General features: G+C 38.0%; 1 protein-coding gene across 4 annotated transcripts in view; it reads right to left on the minus strand.

Annotated features, from left to right (window-relative positions):
- The window catches only part of ZNF385B (zinc finger protein 385B), a 342,481-nt gene that overhangs the window by 248,146 nt on the left and 71,060 nt on the right, over nt 1-23,275 (minus strand). For all 4 annotated transcript variants that reach the window (XM_084892614.1, XM_084892609.1, XM_084892607.1 and 1 more), the window contains exon 3: nt 13-327. In XM_084892614.1, coding sequence (XP_084748740.1) covers nt 13-327 — 315 coding nt within the window. The remainder of the gene's footprint in view (nt 1-12; nt 328-23,275) is intronic.

A 23,275-nucleotide genomic window follows, 5' to 3' on the forward strand; every position in this document is an offset into this window, starting at 1 on the left:
CCTGCTGCCTACCTGTGCTGGTGGTGCTGGGGCTGGCCAGCAGCGGCCCCGCAGCCTGAGCCAGGGGCTGAGGCTGCCCATCGCTCAGCTGCCTGACGCGCCTGCGGTGGGACTTGCCGTTGTAATGGACCTGGGCTTGGGCTGCAGAGTTCAGCTGGATGTTGCAGACCTCGCAGAAGGAGAACAGGATTTTCTTTTTCTCTTTACTGAACTGGTCCTCAGGCCGGTCATTTTTTATCCTTTTGTCTTCAATGCCCCGCAGAAAAGTTGCCATATTCATAATTCCATCTTCAGGGTAGTTGTCAGGACTTAAGTAGTACTTCATACCTGAAAAAAACAAAACAAAACAGGTATCACTGCTTGTGAAATATGTGCCTTCTTATTTGCTAGTATGATTACAATTAATTTTCACTATATGGCTGAAGCTAAAAGTCTCCCAGCTACACAGTGGTCACTCCTGGAAAAAATTATAAAGAGAAGCTAATGGAGCAAATAAGTTCTTTGAACACGAACTCCCTCTATCTGGAGCACTTTCACCTCCAGCTTTACCCCTCCTGGAGATCTCCAGGAAACCAGCCTGCGTTTGGAGACAAGGCAGATCTCTGGTCCCATGCTCGAACAGTGCTGTGTGGCCTCCCTTCATAGCATCTATTACTCATGCATTTTATGTGTGTTTTTGCAATTATTTGGTTTATGTCTATTCTCCATTAGAGTGTAAATTCTCTGAGGGCCGTAACCTCATTTCTGGATATCCCTTAGGCCTAAAACAGACCTTTTACATAATAGGAATTCAAATATTTATTGAAGAAAGGAAGGAATAAATGATGTTATGAACCAAGAACTGTGAAAGGTGTATGTATAGACACAAAGGTATATGTAACAGACACACAGATACACACCTGCAAACAGACACAAGCCCTAACCAGTGGAGGAGGCAAGTAACAAAGACCAAAACACAGTATGTCTGCAACCTTCTATTTGGTTGTGTTCCAAAAGCCAGTGGGAATTTGAACATATTTTCTCCTAGATGTAGTGAAACAAATTGTATTTAGGTTTCCAGAATAGCCCATAAATATCAATTTAACCTTTTATGAGGTTGAAATGCACATCTTAAATACAAACTAATAGAAATGGAATATATGGTAAAGCAATATTTGAAAAAGAGTAAAACAGATTAAGACATAATTTCTTTACTTTTAAGCACTTAAGTTTTTCATTTATTTAGTTAAGGATATAGTGATAGATTATAACTTAAGTGAAGATTTTAAAGGAGACTTTTCAGTACCTCAAGAACCTTAGCTGATGAAGACAGCCTTGAATTTGTATCTTGTTCAGTTCTACGTAACACATCTCTGTAACATATACAATGTCTTCATTTTAGCAATACCAGGATTACCAGTATTTTCATACTTAGTGCAATTATTGCCAGGTTTTTGGTTCTCAGTTAGAATAAAGAAAATGACACTCTCGTGGAAATAAAGATGAGTATAAGAGTCTGTGAATACTGGTCAAAAACCAAAGGAAAATGGGGATGCAAGAGAAAGAATTGGCTGAGGTGGACAGTACTGTGCCATGAATGGTTCAGATAAACACAGGATCATGGCTTGTGAAGGATTTCTGCCCGTGGGAAAAAATGCAAGTGGTTGAAAAGTACTGGCTTTGAGAAGCTGTGTTGACCCAAGTTGGCATGGAGCTCTATGGGAAGGAAGGAGCAAGTAGAGGTTAGTCCATTATTTGGAGTATTCACCAGTTGAAAATGAGTTACAGCACCAGGTATGACCATGGAAACAGATATTGATTATATTCATATAGCATGCCAGAAAGAACTCCTATTTATACCCGTACACTCTTATAGCAAAGCCTAAATCATAATCCTCAGAGAATTGTTGGAAAGTCCCTCAATTTGATATATTAAGTCTATCTGTCCCATGGACACTTTACTCTGATGCCACCATTTTAAGGAACTCTATTTCCCAAACTTTTCCAAATGAATTTATCCCTTTTAGCTCTCTACAAAGGCAGTTATCCTCCTTAAAATCTACTCAAACCATACGTAAATCAGGTTTAAGCAATTCCCGTAGCTGAGTTTTAAACAAAATGTCATTTAAACTGCACATATACCAATATTTTTTTCTTTTATTCCCTAAATCCAAAATATTATGGGGTCACAAAATAACTTTTCTCATAAAACTTTAGAAAATATCAGTGCCTTATAAAGTTATGTTCTACTAGAGGCCTGATGCACAAAAATTCATGCAAAGGAGTGGGGGGGGGGGGGCTCCCTCAGCCTGGCCTGCCCCCTCTCACAGTCTGGGAGCCCTCAGGGGTGGGAGGCAACCCGATGATCAGGAGAAGGCGACACCCCATCACACATCTGCTGCTGCCACTGCTGGTGGTGCAAGCCTTGGCTGGCCCTGGTTACCTGAGCCTCGGGCAGTGCTGAATGGCAGCCATCCAAGGCTTGCCTGCATCTCGGGTTGACCCTTGGTGGCTGGAGGGCTGAGGGTGGGTCCAGCCACACAATGCACCTGCTGCCCTCCTCCCCCCACCCCCCCAGCAGGGCTAAAAGGACTGGTGAACTCTGGCAGGGCTGAGGAGACTGGGTGCTGCCATCTTGTGGCTATGGGCGCCGCCATCTTTGTGATACATGCCAGTCAGTTTTCATATTCCCTCTTTATTAGATAGGATTACTTTATATTTTCTCTTAAAATACTAAAATGTATCTTAAGAATTAACTAAACTAAACGATAAAGAGATAATTTTTTAAGAAGAGTTCATCATTAATATATCATTCCATGCTTAGAAAAACATAAGGAAATCAATTGTAAAACATAAGGAAAACAAATAACTTTTATCTTGGCAAGGCCAGGTCAAACATGCTCTCATTGAATCACTGAAGTCCGATTCAGCTGGAGCAACCAAGATCCTTGAGAACGAATGACACTTTGGTCTTAACAGTTAACATTTTGGACATTACTGGCCTTGCTAATTAATACACTGTAGTTCACAAGAACATGACATACTTCATGACTTTTAAATTTGAAATCTAAAAAAAAAAAAAAAAAAAAAAAGACTTCTTTGTATTATCTTATAAAAGATAAAACCTGTTTGGTTACCTGTGCTTTTCTGATTGCTATTTGTCCTAGAAATGAATCGTGCTTTAGATTTATTTAAATATATATTTATTTTAAGTAATTAGAAAGGAAGCTTTAAAATGAAAGGAGGCACTGTAGGAAAGAAATCCTGCCTGGGTGGTGGGGAATGTGTGTTCTGTCCACCACGTCCCAATTTATTAATCCTAGCTGGGTAAGAGAAAAGCCTGCAGAGATCGAAGGTAAAAAGTTGCCTTCTTGGGTATCAGGCTAAAAACAACAACCTTTCCTCAAATACAATTTTTGGAAAAATTAAGAGGTCACTAGAGTATGTTCATGTTTTGGTATGTTTCAGTATTTATGTTATAATAGAATTTAGATATGGGAACTACAGTGGTTAAAAAAAATGAATAAAATAAAAAATCTTTAAAAATAAAGAGCATAAAATAAACCAGGGGAAGCAACATTGAGGTTTCTTGATCAGGAGAGTGACTCTGGAGAATTCTTTTACCAGCCCCCGAGGTACTCTGAGCACTCTTCTACAGCATTTTAACTTTATTGTATTGGGCTGAAATTATAGCTTAGTGCTTGATTTCAGTAGGCAGTTCATCTATCTGAGGGGTTTTTTTGTTTTGTTTTTTTTTCCTATCGCTTACTGAGACCTTATTGAATTATATCTAGAAAAATAGGTCTTAATGGGGTGCTCTGGCCTAAAGTGAATCCCAAGAGATTTTGACACTAATTGCTGAATAAGAAAAACTGACATTTTAATGTTTCTAGCAGCTTGTTTCCCTTGAGGAAAAGATTTAAATTCAGCTTTGGGGGCACACAGCTCTTTTGTTTTGGGGAAAACCTCTTGACGGATCCTCCAGTTAAGTGGAGATGTGAAAGTAAACCATAGATTCTGGAGATAATATGGTCCGAGGAGCTTAATCTGCTTCTCATAATTATATAAAAAGTTGTTTTCACTGCAGCACAATAACATCTCTGCAAATTATATTTTCTTTCACACATTTTCCCCCCTCTGTAAGTCAATTTAAGTGGTACTGTCCCTAAAAGTATTTGTTAGATGTGTTTTCTTATTCAAGCACTTCACCAGAAGAGATGGGTGGGGACTGGAATTCAGTAAGCTCATGAATGCCTCTTACCTGACACCCAACCATAAAATTATTTTTGTTGCTACTTTGTAACTGTAATGTGGCTACTGTTAATGAATCATAATGTAAATATCTGTGTTTTCCAATGGTCTTAGGCTCTACAGCAGCGGTTCTCAACCTGTGGGTTGCGACTGCTAGCAGGGTAGCCCAAAGACCATCGGAAAAGTAGCAACAAAAATAATTTTATGCTTGGGGGTCACCACAACATGGGGAACTGTATTAAAGCGTTGAAGCATTAGAATGGTTGAGAACCACTGCTCTAAAATGATTCACAGGAGCAGGAAATAGACCGGTAGAGGGGGGAGCCTGTAGCTGATTGTCACTGTGCCTTGGGACACTGTCACCTGACTGTGATCCCGATGTTAGAGACTTGTCCTTGTCCTTTGTGGAAAAATTAATGGGTCCCTGAAGCATGGAGACGGGCCTCAGCCTGGGCAGAGAAGATTGCACAACAGAGATGCCTAAATGGTGGGAGTGGGAGGGCGGGGAGGGCTTTGGTCTGTGAAGTCAGAGAATCTCCATATCTAGTAACAAGAATGGAGTTCTCTACTTATATTTTCTTTCCTTTATTCTTTTGAAATCCTAAAGCCATGAGTGAAGTCATGCAAACATCACAGCTGCTCTTTCTAATAGTGTGGGAAGTTGTGAGAGTCTAGAATGGCACCCAGGGTTACAGCCCAGCATGGGAAAGCAGCAGCAGGAGGCTGTAGATGTTACTGATAAAAAAAAAAAATGAGGCAGTGGTCCAGACCAGGCAGCTGGTTGAGATGTTGAATAAACAACTGACTTGTTGGAGTATCTCAGGTGTTCAAAAAAGTGGGCAAGAGGGCAAGCAGATAACATATTGAAATTCTTGCATTAAGTAGGGAAAAGGTTTGAACTATTTTAAATTAGGTAATATAATAAGTAAATAGTCTGAGACATTTGAGTTACCCAACTGTAAGTCAAAGTTATCTTATTATATTTCATTATTGTAGATCCTAAGCCAATCAGATGCCCAGCACTTAACAGAGGTTCCATGAACCTTTGGCAAAATAAAAATATTGTTATAATTAATTCAACTTCTGTATGTTGTATCTATATGAGATAAATCTTAGCTGAACCCATTACAACTATTATTTCATGACATATGTAATTCAAATGATCATGCTATATGCCTTAAACTTATACAGTGGTGTATGTCAATAAAAAAGAAAGAAAAAAATATCCCATATAGCAGCAGAGCAAATGAATAAAACAGCATACTCGGGCGCACGTGTGTGCCCCCCCCCCCCCCCCCACACACCAGTAAAAGGCCGGCTTTGCTACCTCAAAATTATTACCTCAAAAAGATAATTAAATAATTTTTAAACTAATAATATAATACAATTTCTAGTTCAATATCTGGAAACTTATTTTTAATGATGTTTTAGGCTTTGGCCTTGGGCAAGTATTGATTTTTAACACAAAAAGGTGTCTCTGCAGCTATAAGAAAGAACAATGCTTATTGACAGGGCTATGTAGACTTCTTCATAATGAGGAAAGCCAGTTTTACTCACCCTCTGCCCTACCTGGCACCCCAGAATGGCATGAGACAACAGAGCACAGGAGGGAGAACCTGAAATCATAACCGAGCATGGAGACCTGGGCAAGGGCAGGCTCTGCAGCTGTGCTCCTCCCACAGCAACCTGAAACACCCTCCTGAGCAGGCAGGCCCTGGAGCCGCTCCAGCAGGTCTTCCTGTGAAGCAAGAACAAGCTCTCCTGGCTCCCTGGGCACCTGACATTACACCTTCTGTGGCCTGGAAGGGAACCTGAGTAATTCCATAGATTGATCCACACAGATCAGACTCATCCATCAAGCAAGTAATGTTCTCAGTACATTGAAATCCCAGGTCATCTTAACAAGTTTACAAATAAGAATAGTGTTTTCTGGCTTTTTCTATGTGGAAAAGTGTAGTTAAACTGAAGACACCATGTTACATCATCTAATCTCCAGTCATACTCTCTTTAGATATCATCTAGACACATTTTTTGCATTGATTGAATTTTTACTCATTACAAAAGTAATTTATATCACTCTAGAGATTTTGGAAAATACAAAGAGCAGAAAATAATTAGGGAAAATTGTTCTATGTTCCTACCATCAAAGTTAACCATATTTTGCTATTTATTTCTAGTCTTTTTTATTTATTTTTAACTTTTATATATATATTTTATTGATTTTTTACATAGAGGAAGAGAGAGGGATATAGAGTTAGAAACATCTATGAGAGAGAATCATCGATCAACTGCCTCTTTCACACCCCCTATTGGGGATGTGCCCACAACCAAGGTACATGCTCTTGACTGGAATCGAACCCGGGACCTTTCAGTCCACAGGCTGACGCTCTATCCACCAAGCCAAACCTGTTTTGGCCTCTAGTCTTTTTAAATGCATGAATTGTTTTCACATAATTCTGGCTCAACAACACATACTTGCTAAAAGTTCAAATATATAAATATATTAGAGCCAAACTTCTCAATTGATTATATGACCTACATTTAGATGAACAAGAAGTCAACATTTTATCTTTCTGATGAGGATCAAAGGCACTTGTACCAGGTGTTCTGCAGAAGAGAAACAGTGCTATGAATGCCTTCAATAGGGACCGCCCTGGTCAAGGCAGTCTGAGAGGTCATGTTTGAACTAAGAGCTAAAGAATGAATAGGAGTAAAGAAGAGAACATTCCAGACAAAGAAGATGAAATGTGCAAAGGTCCAGAAGCCCAGTCCCTCTAGAGCAGAGAAAGAGGAATGAGATGCGTAGTCCAGCGGAGGCACTAAGTAGAGGCCAACCTGGAGTGTCAGCCTAGAGAAGGGGCAGAAATGTTTTACACGGAAGGACTGACAGGAACAGATTTGATTTGTGAAAAAACCACTTGGGTTTCAGAGTAGATAAACCATGTGGTGTACAGTAGAGAAGTTTCCATGTGAATTATAGACAAATTCCAAGGAAGAGAAAATGTGGGTGGGCCTGAAGATGATGGTGACAGCAGAAGGAAAAGTGGAGAGGTTCAATAAACTTGAGAAGAAAAATCAACAGAACTTGGTGATGGATTAAATGGGATAGGAGTAGGAGGGCAGAAGGAGATATTGGTGTCAACGAGGATTCCATTATTCTAAACCCTGATCATAATTTAGAATGGCCTGAGACAGGTTTTTAAAAGACTGGTGTCCCGGCCCCATTCTTAAGAGATTCTGATGTAACTGGTCTGGGATTGAACCACAACCTAATATGGTTAACTTTGATGGTAGGAACATAGAACAATTTCTCCTAATTATTTTCTGCTCTTTGTATTTTCCAAAATCTCTCAAGTGATATAAATTACTTTTATAATGAGTAAAACTTCAATCAATGGAAACCTCCCCCGGTGTTCCTAATGGGCAGCCAGGTTTGGGAACCACTACTCTATAGATCACACAGCTATTTGAAGTAATCTCTGCCCTCGTCTGGGGCCCTTCTGAAAACTGCCAATCAATTTTACCCTCACAGCAACTAGGTGTGGAAAGGGCATGTGATCCCTCCATTCCAGAGAGAAGCACCAGCACTTAGGGGCCCCATTAGACTGCAATCCCCAGAATACTACACAGAATTCCCCAGAATACATATAGCCTCCACAGAACCTTCTCCGCAGGTCATGAATGATTCTCTCTCCTCTTCAAGACACAGGTGTCTCAGAGGACTGGAAGAATGGAGCTTTCTGAACCACGTCACAGTCAGGAAGATAGAGCTCTATAGTCAATTCTCAGATGCTAGCCTAACTCTCATTTTCTAATACGGAGAATTTCCTTTTTGGCTCACACACCTCCATCCTACCTTCTTGGAGCAGTTTTCACTTAATTCCCAAAGCCTACCTAAAAATGAATTGAATATGCCATGCCCTCCTTTAAGACCTCATCCTTGACAGCAGGCAACTTCTCTGCTAATTCCCTTTTATCCCAGCTAAGAAAGCTTTTTATTCTAAGTATCACAATAGGGTAGTCTTTCTCACCCTTCCTGGGAACTTCGTTGATAATATTATGTAGAAGTATTTTAGACATTTTAATTCAGAATAACTTATTCCCAAAGAAAGCTGTTTTCTTAGGAAATGTATCAGCATGAAATTTGTAGTAAAAATAACTAACTTATATAAATTAACTGTGTGATTAATTAGCCAAGTCAGGGAACTTTTGCCCATGAAAAATAGAAGACAGGTGGACAGGATGCCCACTCAGTAGATGTAAAATACAAGCTAGAGCTGTCTTAGCATATGGTCATCCTATGCTTACAATATATTACTTTGTGACATGAGGCTTTTAATGATGAACCAAACCCAAGAAAGCAATAATTCAGTCTAGGCTGTTCAAATATACTTTCTGCATACTCTTTGCATAAGAAATAAACCTTGAAATCTTACATTTTCCCTATAGGACTAATAACTAGATTTCATTGTTACTCTACTATCTTCTAGAATATACCTAAAATAGGTATGTCTTGAATATATCTATAATTGAAAACTTAAAAGATATGTCTTCTTTTTGGTAAACAAACTGACACACAAAAAATCTTAACCTAATAGTGTTTTAGTATTTTAAATTATTTAGCATTTTCTCATTATGAACTAATGATTCATTCTCACCAATGAATCTTTAGATTCAATTCAATTTTAACCAAAATACCAAAAAGGTTATGTTATGAAACTGACAACATGATTCTAAAATATATATGGAAGTTCAATGAGCCAAGAATAGCCCAGACAGCTCTGAAGAACAATGGAGCTGGAGGGCTTACCTACCAGATACTACAGCCTATTATGTGTCTATAGCAATTAAAACAGTCTAGTTTTAAGAAAAAAACAACAACAACAATGGGAAAGTCTAGACATACCACACACACACACACACACACACACACACACACTCACCCACACACACAGTATATATATTCTGTCACCTAATTTATAATAAAGATGATAATGTAGTAGTGAAAAGATACTAAATGGAATGGGTTGACTGGATATGCATAATGGAAAAAATTATCTTGATTCCTACACTTCACACTATATAACAATTCTAGAAGGATTGCAAATCTAAATGTTTCAAAAATAGTAAAGCTTTTAAAGGAAAAAAATAAAAAATAAAGGTTTCTTCATCAAAATACATCATTGAGATATTTAAAAAGCAACTCACAGAGGGGGGATGATGTATCCCCAATATACTTACCTAATAAATGCTTTGCATCCAAAATTTATAGGAAAACTTTTGCAAATCAATAAGATAACCAATTGAAAATGAGCAAAAGCCTTGAATTCACAAGAAAACAATAACCAAATGACTAATAAAGTTAAGGAAAGACACTCAACCTCATCAGCCCTTAGAGGAATGCAAATTAAAGATATCATGTAATACCTCTATACCCACTAAAATAGTTGAAATGAAAATGACAGAAAATACAAAGTACTTGATGTGGATATGGAGCAAAAAAAGTCAAATATGGCTGGTGAAGTACAAATTGGTACAGCTACTGCGTAAAACTGCCAATATGTACTAACGCTGGACATATGCATATTCTATTACCCAGCAATTCTACTCTCATATATCGAACAGGAATAGGTAGGTTCACCAAATGTACAGTATTTACTAGAATGTTCATTGAAGCACTAGTCACAATAGAGCCAAACTGAAACATATCCAAATATCCATCAACAGTAAAATGGGTAAATACATTGTAACATTCAGTCTTAATTCCCACAGAGAATAACATACAACTGTAAGAAGGAATCATTTACAACTACAAGCAACAATATGGATGAATCTCAGTAATATTAAAGAGAAGAAGCCAGACCAAAGATTATGAATTATATGATTTTATGTACTTTTATGAAGTACAAAACCATGTAAAATTAATGTATGCCATTAGAAGTCATCACCTTGGAGGTGGTGGTCAATGACATAAATTAAGCACAAAATTGTGTACTGTGTCTTGAGCTGGGTACAGTTACACAGGTGTGGTTAGTTTGCAGAAATTCATTTTGTTGTACATTTATGAGGCATACTTTTCTAGATGTATATTAAACTTCAATACATATTAAAAAACTAATGTGTTTGACATAAAAATTTTGAGAAATATCATTAAAAAATAAAAATAATGCCCCCTCAAACCCACTAACAGAGATACACATTTTAATTTAGAGTATTTTTTCTAGATTTAAAAAAAAATGTGACTATATATCTATAAAAATCTGATTATTATACATATAATTTTGTATATTGCTTTTTCAGTTTATATATCATAAACATCTTTCCATGCACTAAATATTTGTCTTTAATATCAGTCCTAATGACAGAAAAATATTCACATTACAGAGATAATTTAGCCAAATTGGAGTCTCATTCCTGTGAGGACTTGAGAAGGACCAGGGAGTCTTAGGTAACCCCTAAGTGGCAGTAGCTTATAATAGGGTAGCTGGTTCTCAGATTAGAGAGAATGAAGGACCACCTGAAACCATTTCATTTTTCTTAGAACCCAGGGAGGTAGTATGATAGGTTTTTTTTTCCTTCCATTTTCTGACTATTTTAAATAATCCTGGAAAAGATTTTTTTTTCCTTTGTATCTGTGTGTTTATGCATATTCATGATTATTGCCTTAGCATAAATTCTGAGAAATAGAATTCCTATGTCCACTGTTAATGCATATTGACAATTTGACTTCTGGATAAGCCATACCAATTTACACTCCTGTCAGCAGCATGAGAGAATATTTATTTCCTGCACCCTCAACAACACTGAGAGAGCCTAGTCAATCTGACAAGCACGGAATGTTTTCTAATGCACTTGCTTACATAATTGGGCAGTGTTTCATATGCACATTGATATGTATTATAGCCTTTATTTGTGAATTTCCTATTCATGGTCTCTGTTTTGTTTTGTTTTTCAATTGGAGCTTGGCTTTCTTATTGAGTTTAAGAGGTATTTTTTGTCTTTTAAACACATTAACTCTGTCACATATTGCAGATATTTTTCCATTTACCTTTCATTTTGTTCATGAAGATTTTCAGATTTACTTAACTTCTTTTTTTTAATGCTATCAAATCTATCCATGTTTTCATTTATGACCACTACCTTTAGCTTAGAAAAATCCTTCCATGTTATAGAAATTCTTAATTTTTATATTAAGTAGTTCCCCCTTATCCATAGATACAGTCTAGACTCTCTAGTGGGTGCCTGAAACCACAGATAGTACTGAACCCTATATGTGCTATGATTTTTCCTATCTATACACACTTACAATAAATTTTATTTTATAATGTAGGCACAGCAAGAGTTTAATAATAAATAATTATAAAATAGACCAATTATAACATACTATTATTGAAGGTATGGGAATGGTTTTGGGGTTAATATTATTAAGTAAAGTAATGGTTACTTGTACCTAAGCACTGCAATGCCAAGACAGCGGATCTGGTCATTGAAGTGACTGAAGGGTAGGTAGCATATGAAGCATAGATACCCTGGACAAAGGGATGATTCGTTTTCTGGGCAGGACAGAGCAGGCTGGTTTGCGATTTCACTGTTCAGATTGGCACACAATTTAAAACATGTGCACTGTTTAGTTAATTATTAAATTTTCCATTTAATATTTTCATGAGCAAAATAAAAAAGGCAAAGCCACGGACAAAAAAGGACTACTATAATTCACAATTGCCATTACTGTTTTAAGCATAATACATTGATTAACAAGAAGCATCCTAAAAACCAATATGATCTGTTAATGGAGTTAAGGGCAGTGAGACAATGTGTAAAAGGCCGTAGCCTCTATTGCATGGCTGCATTGAAAGGCTAGGGTCAGGAGTCAGATAAAGCAGAAAAGGTTCCTGTTAGACACTCACAGAAAATCCTTCCTAAAAACTGCAGTGATGGGCTGTACTCCTCTTCAGCATGTCAAAGGGTCTAGGATGTAGCTGGGAGACCTCTCCAGAGAATCAGATCAGAGGCAGGAGGACAGGGCTTCCCTTCTCTCGCTCTGACTCGAAACAAGTGGAGCAGAACTCACGGCCAATAGATAACCCACACCCAGCTTCTCCGGTCATTGTCGCTCTTTATTTCACCCACCCTCAAAGTTGGACACTCGAGGTTTGTGGAACAAAGATGAGTTATCATTTTGTCATTTGTTCTTTCAAAAGTCAAAGAAATTCCCATGACAGATGTGCAGCAGATGCAAAGTTTTAACATCTGTGGGGATTCAAAAATAGAATATAAGTTTTCCTACAAGGATTCCAGTCCTGATGATTGCTTTTTCATACGTGAAAGCGTAACTGCTAAAAATTATGTAATTTTCATTAACCTCTTCTCTTGTAAGGGTTGAACACTAGGTCTGGAATAATTGAAAATGCAATGCTGTGTGTGTGTGTGTGTGTGTGTGTGTGTGTGTGTGCATGTGTGATAAACACACACACACACACACACACACACACACACACACACACATGTAATAGTTAATATGAAGACATCAGTGAGTTCAAAGCCAGTGCCTCCCATGATTAATTTTATCTGGTCCTTGGCCAGTTCTTATCTTCCCCTTATAGCTACCGTATTACAAGCTTCTGCCACTAATGAGGAACTAAGGTAGATTTAGACAAAGGATTGTGTTCTACTGGGTCAAAGCACACAGCATGTGTAATGTACTTAAGAGTAACATGAGAACAAAATAGCAATTCCCAAGCCTCTTGTAAGAATTTAGAACACCGGGTCTTGACTCAAAGCTGACAGCTTCTGTGGGTGCGATATGGCTTCCTGGAAATGAACCCACACACCCAGTTAGAGAAATTAATCCCAAAGGTACTACAGGCAGAGAATGACTCAATTACTGAGAAGGAGGTCAGGTATAAAAAAAGATGATAGATAAGAACAGATCACAAAGACTCAAATATTAGGGCATTTGAGATTGTCAGGTTTTGATTGTAAGAATCAAGACCAGAAACCGCTCAGAAGAGAACAGGAGAAAATGCCTTGTTGAAAATCAGTGTCCTAATGTTCTAGGGGCAAGACCAAGCCTCCAGGTTTCAAATGAAAGAGGACCCTCCAGGTTCATTATGTCATCACCCTACTGCTGGTTGGAATTGATGTGAGATAGAGAAGGGCTAGGAAGATGACCTAGAAAAGGATTGTGCAGAATAAGAGTCTAATGACAAGAAAGTTGACTTTGCTTAAACTTTTTTTCTTTTAACTTTTAATTCATTGCCACTTCTGACTACCTGTTCTTTCCATATTGATTTTCTTTTAAATGGTCTTTTGCCCTTTTAAAATTGATCTCTAAAAATGTTTCTTTGCCAAATATATCCACTGCTTGTGATGGTCCATTTGGTGACATTTAAAGTCTTTGTGTTCTCACTTTCCTTCTGAAAAGAAATGACTGGTTTGACTTAATGCCATTATAAAAAAAATCACAGCAAAAAATAGGGAAGGCCAAATTTATTTTTTGACTCTAAGAGTAACTGTTAAATTTACTCTATAAAATGTACATGAAGGATAGCCCTCCAACTATTTTTAGATAGATACCGTACTGTGTTTCCCTGAAAATAAGACCTAGTGCATGGAAAAATAAGACATCCCCTGAAAATAAGATCTAGCGCATCTTTGGGAGCAAAAATTAATATAAGATACTGTCTTATTTTCAGGGAAATGGGGTAGTTAATTACAAAGTTGTTAAAAATCACAGAACTACACTGTGCACAATGTATAATGTAAATTAATGTATAATTTTTTTATACATTGGGAAAAGGACAGCTTGTGTATAACTTGTTCAGCGAGTCAAATAAGTCTTTATCTACTGGTGACTACAGCAGGTTATAAACTAACTTCATATTTTCAAATACAGAATTGTGTACAGATATTTTTGATTTATAGGTAGCTGGCAATCAACCATCCTACCTGCATAAGATTGTGGAGAAAATGATAGACAAGATGGGGCAATGCATGAGGCTACTACCTGAATTTACCAGTTTGAATACTTGAAACACTATGTGTTTACATCACCAAGTGAAATTCATGTGGTGCTATATCACCAAGAAAAATTAAGGAAGAATCTTAATCTTTTTGAAAAGGAGCAGCCTTCACAATTGCCACAAATGTATGTCTGTTGAAAGATGCATTAAAGCATCTATCAAACTCTTTCTTCTTTCCTTCTCCTCTCACCTCAATGACCCAGATGAGGAATGTAAAATATATCAAAACTGTAAACACATTCATATCTGTTGGAATAATTTTAAAAGAACTCATGCCAAATACATAAGAGTGTTTGCCTCTTGGAGGAGGGGAAGGAGGCATATGGGAATAAAAGGAAATAAATTAATACAAAAAAAGGAGCCTCTCTCCAACAAATGATGAGTGAAAGCATGCTCTGACTTGAGGAGTGTGATAAATTCAATTCTCTACTCCTGAGGTTAGGAAATATCTTTTTGTTTTGAAACCACAACGTGACAATGAATATATGCAGTCTTACGTTCCATGACAACAGGTTCATATAAGTAAGATTCTCAAGCTCTAAGAGGGGCATTCAAGTGCTCAGTCTGGTTATGTTGCTCCTCCCAAGTTTGTCAGGGGCTGGACAAACTTGAAAAGAAACAATTTTTGCTTTTGAAGAATTTCCTTCTTTGGTGTTATTATTGATTGCTTTTCTTATACTCTCAAGCCTACTCTTGAGCTAACTCACATTAAGTTGTTATTGACTGATAAATACCACTTTGTCAGAAAGAAAGAAAGAAAGCTCTAATGAAGCAGTGCACATCAAAAATGCCCAGGGGGCCTGGTCAGTGTGGCTTAGTTGGTTGAACATTTGTCCCATGCACCCAAAGGTCACAGGTTCTATTTCCGGTTGGGGTACAGGCCCAGGTTGCAGGCTCAATCCCCAGTAGGGGGCATGCTGGAGCCAGCCAGTCAATGTTTCTTTCTCACATGGATGTTTCTCTATCTCCCCCACCCTTTCTCTCTCTATAAAAATCAATCAATAAATAAAACACAAACATATTAAAAAATATCCAGAGGCTTTTACCAAAATCCATAATGTCCAAGCTTTACCTCTGTAGACACTGATGGTGTAAATTTGTAATTTGTGTAATTGGTTAGAATAGGGAAGAAAGAAGTAAAATATTTATTGAAAAGCTAAGAAACATAGGTGTTCAGCTGGCCTTGAGCACTTAACCAAGTTTGTATTTCCACTTCTCAGTCCCACAACACCAGATCTAAAAACATCTATACCATTTGCCTACCAGGAACAGGAAACCAGTACCACCTCATATTGTATCATTTACCCTTCTTAACCTAGCAAATGCTCCCAGCATCATGTGAAAGAAAGTGACAGCTCTGTCAGTCACTTGATAGTTGAGTTACCTTGAGAAACCATGCATCTGAATGGGCATCAAATTTCTATTCTGTAAAGGGTGGAAAATGAATTAGACAAACTCTAAAATTTCTGTGTTTTAAAATTCCAAAAGTTTATACAGCTTCATGTTTATCTTTTTGTTGTTATTGTTTTGTAAATATATTTTTTTTGATTTCAGAGAGGAATGGAGAGGGAAGGAGAGAGAGATAGAAACATCAGTGATGAGAGATAATCATTGATCTGTTGACTCCTGCATGCCCACACTGGGGACTGAGCCCACAACCCACGCAAGTGCCCTTGACCAGGAATCAAACTGTGACCTACTAGTTCATAGGTTGACACCTGAGAACCACATGCCGCCAGGCTATTGTTTATTTGTTTTTCTTATAGGAGAAAATCATAATGTCTACCTAAATTTGTTGGTGGAATTTAATGTCTTGGGAAAATGATCTGCTCTGATCCTTCTGATCTACATATAAGTCACCCTTCTCGGATAAACCAAGTACTGCTGTCAGTTCTGGGTTTGCATAGAGAGAATATTCTCTCTCATCTCACTTGGTGATTGAGTGGGAGGCAGCAGGCAATATTTCAAAATGCAAACTGACATTTAATTATACAGAAATTTCCTTCCGTGATCACTTCTCTTGCCAGGCTGATTCTGATCTACTGGTACGTTTTTCCTTTTTGTTGACTCCCAGTTTTCCAGCCCTTATTGAGAACAATCGAAAATGAGCCTCCAACACTAGATTTATAGTCTTGCTACTTCTTTTTGTACCCAATAAAATCTCTAAATGACAGTGTCATTTGCAAAATGTTTCTTTCTGAGACATATTTGAATCCCTAACATCCATACTGACATTCTCAAAATGTGACTATTTCCCAATACCTATAGCAAAAATAGAGTATTTATACAACTGTCATTTAGAATATTAAGTAGAGATTCTGGTGAAATGTGGGTAGAAATGTACTGTTCTGCTTTAGCTAATTAACACTAAAATGATTTAGCAATGGAGATAAGCCAGGGCCAGGACTACAATGAGGCAAGTAAGACTCTTGCCTCATTAATAAAGAAAATAACAACCAAGAAAAACAATATGTTAATGCAACAGTTTAGATTAGTAACAATGTGTGGCAAGCCATACTGGAACCTGACAAAAAGGAAACTGATCTTGACAAAAAGATCAATACTGATCTTCTCTTTATGCAAAATATTGATTTTTGTTTCTGATAAATTTTCTGAATTAATTTTGATTTTTTTTTGAAAGATAAAAAACAGTTTTTATATTGATTCCAATTTGGGGGCATCCCCTTAAAGCCTTAAAGTTTGCCTTCTTCATTTCACCTTACATCTAGCCATTGGATAATTTACCTTCTGCTTTAAGCCACACACGAATGTTACTGCATCATGTTCATAATAAGGAAGGACCCCATAACAACTCTAATATTTATATTAAAGTTATGATCTCTGTGTGTGCCTTTTCTAGGTGATTGAAAGCATTTCAATGATTTATTCTAAGCCAGTGGTCAGCAAACTCATTAGTCAACAGAGCCAAATATCAACAGTACAACTATTGAAATTTCTTTTGAGAGCTGAAAACCGACTTCTGCGCATGGGCCACAAAGTTTCAATCGCACTGTATGTGGGTGCCCACAAGTGGTATTTTGTGGAAGAGCCACACTCAAGGGGCCGCATGTGGCTCCTGAGCTGCAGTTTGCCGACCACCATTCTAAGCAGTGACTAAAGGAGTAGGAAATTTTCTTTTTACATGAGAAATATGAAACCTTGAAAAGTGAAAATAACCCGACATGCCCCATGCACATTCTATAAATAAAGGAAAGGGGGAGGGGAGAGGAAGTGAGAAAAAAAGGAGAGAGAAAGATAGCAGAGAGGAAAATGAATGCATAGCCCAGGGATGCTTAAACTCAGAGTGCCTCGGGCTCTCCTGGCAAACCTGTTTAAAATGTAGAGTCTTATGGTGATCCCTATAGATATGAATTAAATAAGGCTCCCAGAATCTGCATTTTAAGTGATTCCAATGCAGGAGTTCTAGGGACCACACACTGAAAAATGTTGATGAGAAGCACCCGACCCGGCAGAAACGGGGCTATGTATTTGGAACACATTTTCTCATAATCCTTGAATAAGCTTAAAGGTCAAAATGAATGCTCCTTTCTTACATATGAGGAGAAAACATCCAAGTTGATAAGACAATTGCAAACTCAAATGTTGAACGAGTGGAGAAATCAGAATTCAACCCAGATCTGTCTAACTTCAAACTTCAGGCTCTTTACACTGAACTCTATGCCTTTCATGAGAAAGAAAGGGGATGTTATCTGTTCAGTGAGTGCTACCACATACCAGGGGCACCAGACTGGATCCAGGGAATCCAAATCAGCCAAAGTGCTGGTGGTCAGCCTGCAGTGGCAGGCAGCTGGGACAGGTGTCGGAGGTGTGCCCGGTGAAAGGAAAAGGTAACAAATGGTGGAGTGGGAGCAAGGCAGGGCAATTCAGGAGGTAGAAAGTAATGTGTACATGCAACTGTTTCATTGTACAGTTTAAAATTCAAAATGAGAAGGCAGCTATTATGTCTATGCTTCCAATTATATGAGGAAATGACACACTGATAGATGTGACAATAATTTACTTTGATGAGGGACGAACAACATCTTGTTTTCTAGTTTGAGCCTACATTAGCTTATCTTCTACGATAAGCCTACGTCCCTGGATTTATCCCCCACCCTGCCTTTTGGCGCCTTCTGTCTCTGATCCTGAACTCAAGCTGTTCTTACTGGGCCAGTCTTCTGTTTTTATACTCTTAAGTCAGGCTATTTGAAATCCATCTCCAGGGAAATCACTTTGTTTAACTCAACATAATCCCAAACTTGACACCTTACCATTATGCCCACCCAGCCTTAACTTGCGTTTACACACTTATTATTTATGTACCCATGCCTGTGTTGTTTGGCCTAAAAATGTACCTACATCATGGCTAGATTTGTAAACACTTTCAGCTTCTAGAGGTGTTTAAATATTCTAAAACTTAATTACAGAAACTCTGTCACCTAATAAAATGCTATATATATAAAACAATGAACACTTAGTAAAGAGAATGAAAATAAAAAGCTACAATTTTGTAGGGCAATAGCTCTATAATGCTATTAATCATCTGTCACTGAAATTAGCTTTTCTCCCCAAAAGAATATATTTATACATTTCTACTATTTTTTAATTTTAAAGTCTTTATTGTTTAAAGTGTTATATAAGGCTCCCCCCCCCCCCTTTTTAACCTCTCCCTGGCCGCCCCCAACCCCTACTCGTTGTGTTCATTGGTTATGCTCATATGCATGCATACAAGTCCTTTAGTTAGATATTTAATAACCATTAGACTCTTGCTATTTTTCTAGATCTGGTTGGGAGGAGGGGTAGAGCAGAGAAGTACATGCTATAGTCTTGAGAAAATAAAAATCTTATTGAGAAAATAAAAACCAATGCTCATATAATTTTAGGACAAGTTGCATTAAATTTCAGTTAGAATAGAGGCAAGAGGGATCAATATTACCTCAAGATTTGTCTTGGATGAGATGAGAACACTGTTGGGGAGGATTTTATTGTATGTAAAGGAGAATAATTTGGGCCTAAAATACAGAGAGAAATGTTGGCTGAAGATACAGTCTGGGGTGTTATCAGCCTAAACAAAACTTGATGTCATGAAATTTTGTAACAAGGAGAGTGTGCAGAGGGAGTTTAAAAAGAAAATGAATGAGTGAAAAATAGAGAATGGTTTAAAATCTCAAATCAAAGGATGCTGACTAAGAAAGGAAGAGGCTGTAGGGAGCAACTAAAATTGTTCTCTAGAAAGAAAGATTTGAAGGGCTTTGAAGACAGAATACAAAGAGTCTGCAATTTAGGAGAAGAAGGGTAACTATGACAGTGAGTTTCCAGAAGAAGGAGACAGGGATGGGATGTAGAATAGAGTGGACAAGGAAGTTTTAGAGCAGTGGTTCTCAGCCTTTCTAATGCCACAACCTTTTAATACAGTTCCTCAAACCATAAAATTATTTTCATTGCTACTTCATAACTGTAATTTATGAGTCACATGTTGAGAACCGCTGCTGTAGAACCTAAGACCATTGGAAAACACAGATATTTACATTATGATTCGTAACAGTAGCAAAATTATAGTTATGAAGTAGCAACGAAAATAATTTTATGGTTGGGGGTCACCACAACATGAGGAACTGTATTACAGGATCAAAGCACTAGAAAGGTTGAGAACCACTGCTCTAGGGGAAGAGAAAGCCTTAAAGGGGAGCTTTGGATGCAGACAACTGCTGGGGAAAGTTGAAGGCCTAGGAGGGAACTCAGCCCATCTGGCTTTCATCCTTGTCATTATGTGGTAGGTGAGATCAGCTCCAGAAGGCAAAGAGGAAGTAGAGGAAGATGAGAATGTTCCAGGTAACAGTGGTAGTGAGTTTTACAGGGTGTCAGTGCTATCTTAATGATCACTGATCACACTCTGCTGTGCTATGTGTGTTAAATCTTATATATGTAAGTTACTCTTATATAGTAAGATTTTAAATTTTACATAAAATTTATAAATTGTATATAAAGAGATATCTATACCTTCTCCCTCGAGATTACAAAGTATAAACAGTATAAAAACTAGCTATATTTAAAAATCTGGAAGGGAATTCAAGTTTTCACTTTTTTACAATTTAGAAAAAATTCTGAGTCAACCAACTTAAAAAAAAAAATAGTAATTGAGGTGATTACACAATGCTAAGAAATATAAAAGCAGTGGTGTTAGCAATTTGGGTTGGCAGAGCTTTATAAGTGACATACAATTTTATAAGTAATATCAGAGAGCTAACATTAACTTCCTGACAAAAGCAACCATGTCTTAAAGCAGGGGTCCTCAAACTTTTTAAAGTGGGGGCCAGATCACGGTCCCTCAGAGAGCTGGAGGGCCGGACTATATGAACTACTAATTCCTACTGTAACACCTCGGCTGCGCTCACTGCCCAAAAAACCTGGCGGGCCAGATCAGACTCCTCTGCGGGCCGCTTGTGGCCCGGGGGCCGTAGTTTGAAGACCCCTGTCTTAAAGTATGGAGCAAGCCCTATTTTAATTGCAAGTCTCTTTGACCTTCCATATATCAGGAAGCTGTTCAAAAACTGCAAAGTAAGTATGAAACATCTCTGAGCATAATCACTTTTAGATTTAAACCAAAGAACAGACTGCTATACACCATGCTAATTTATTTCCATCTTTCCTCCATGAGGCAGAAGCTATGAAGGATATAACTTAGTTATCCTTACTGGGGGTATAGGAAAACCCAGCCACATAAAAGGGTGAAAAACAAATAATACTAAGCTTGAAGGGCATACAATTTTGGGAAAATTTGTAGCCAATTTCTAAATAATCATCAGCTGACTAGAAATCAAACTTCCTAGTATTTCTTTTACCTTCTTTAAAGGGTTGCTTCATTATGTTTTGTGTGCATTATAATTTCAGGAACAGGGTCCAAAGTTGCTTCTACTGGTATCTCAATGAGGTGAGAAGTAGATGCCTGGCTTTTATCTCTCAAGGCTTCTGAAATCTCTTCAGTTTTGTGTGATTGGAGTCAGTCATCGAACTGCTTGAAGCACCAAAACTTATTTTTGCCATCCTCCTGAGTTGCTATTTTACCAATAAAGCTTCAGTCATCAGAAACTATAGTTGCTTCCATTCATGGAGAGGGTCACTTTACAAAAGAGTTTACTGACTTGAAGTTTTTAATTTACTTGTCTGAAGATTACTTTATGCAAAAGTCCTGACATATGGACTGGAATATTCACTTTTAAAAATATTATATCATCTCCTTTGGGTCCTAGATGAGGGAGCTATCCCCCTTGGGGAACATCAGAGCTGTCTTCATCTCTTAGTACTGAAAATGGCATTTCTCATTGGCTGTGGGTTTCCCCCCATCAATGATTTTCTCTCATCATTGATGTTTCTAACTCTTCCTCTCCTTTCCTCTCTCTGAAATAAATAAAAATATATTTAATGCTGGTGTGCTCCCCCTACTTTGCTCAGCCTGAATGGGGTGGAGATTTTGAGTGACAATGTAGTCATATCTAAATGATATAGGCATATTTCCTGTACATATATGAAAATGGAATTATTTCCATTTTCTTGATCATTCTTTGTCCAAATTCAAGTCTTTTGAGGGAGATTGTAATTTGCATGTTGACTAAATAAGAAACTCCAAAACTAGTTAGGCTGCTCCAAGGCAATATTCCTGAATTTTTAATGAGGCAAGCTGTTCCCCTTCCCCACAAGATTGGGGGGCGGGGGAAAAAAGTATAATTTCATTTTAATATTTTTCTTAATGAATCATTTCAAGGCTGCTTCCCTCGTGTAGTGCATTTGCATGGCATAGCATGCTGCTAGAAGGAAAGGAAGAATGGTAGGTACATCATTGGGTGAGACCTCCCTTCTCCTTATCATGCATGTTTACAGAGAAGGATTGTTTATTTAAAAGCCAAAAGGGTTGCATTGCAAGCCTGCCTCCACCCTCTGTTCACTGTGTCTAGTTTTATTTTCTTTCTATAAACTGGTAATGAGATGTTGTTATCAATGGAGTGTCTTCTGTATCCCCACCTGTGATCCGTAAAAGTGAAGTGCTTGGAGGGCCATGGGGAAATGAATTTCCTGAGGCCCCCTGGGAGGATGTGGTATCGTGAAAAACTTTGAAGATGTAAAATTTAGGGGGTTCCCTTCCAAGGTCCCAACTCCCTCTGTCCCACCATGGAGAAAGTACAATCTTGTCTTCAGTGGGGCTAGGTTTAAGGATAATGCCCAGAGTCTCCACTCCATATTAAAGCACAGTCCAATCCAGCATCTAGCTAGGTTAGCTTGTGTTCCCAGCTGCAGTCCACTGTGTGTGTGGTCTGCATGGTCATGGCTATGAAGCTGCTTAAGGCCACATGACTATCGAGGTAGCCTGGGTGAGTGCTGGTCACAACCAATCAAGAAACAAGCCTACAAGAATAAGCAAGCAAGCAAGAACAAAGCAAGACAAGAGAGGAATGCTTCGGGATTATAACCAAGAGCTTAACCAATTAGCCCTTCAAGATTCCAAGTGCTTGAGGTAGCTTTACCTCCCTAGCAAACTATCTTTTTCTCAGGTCAGACTGACAGGTAAACTCCTTCCCTACATTGCCCCAACTCACCGCATATGTGTCCATCACCCCCTTTGCTGGATCCCTTCTCTCAGTGGTTTGCAGGTAATGAACCCATGGTCCCCTGGGGAGTGTGATGTTGCAGCTTCCTGGTGAAGCGGCACAGATGATCATGCTTATGATGTCTGGCCTCCCCTTGGCTCTCTTTCTGTTATTAATATTAGCAACTAGCTAATTACAATAGCAATGTAAAGGCCGGATAAAAATGAGGTCTAATCTTTTTCATAAGTAGATCAGGGAAGATACTGTGGAGTTCCATCAGATAGCACATGATGCCTTTTTGATATGTCTTTTAAGATTATTATACTTAAGATTATTTAAGATTTTATATCTCTCTTTTTGTGATATTAGCAGCTACTTGGTGGACATTACCTGAATCCATTATTACAAAATGAAAATATTCTAGTTATATCGTTCATTCTT

This window comes from Pipistrellus hanaki (assembly GCF_964339955.1).
Source record: "Pipistrellus hanaki genome assembly, chromosome: 8".
NCBI classification, from domain to species: Eukaryota; Metazoa; Chordata; class Mammalia; order Chiroptera; family Vespertilionidae; genus Pipistrellus; species Pipistrellus hanaki.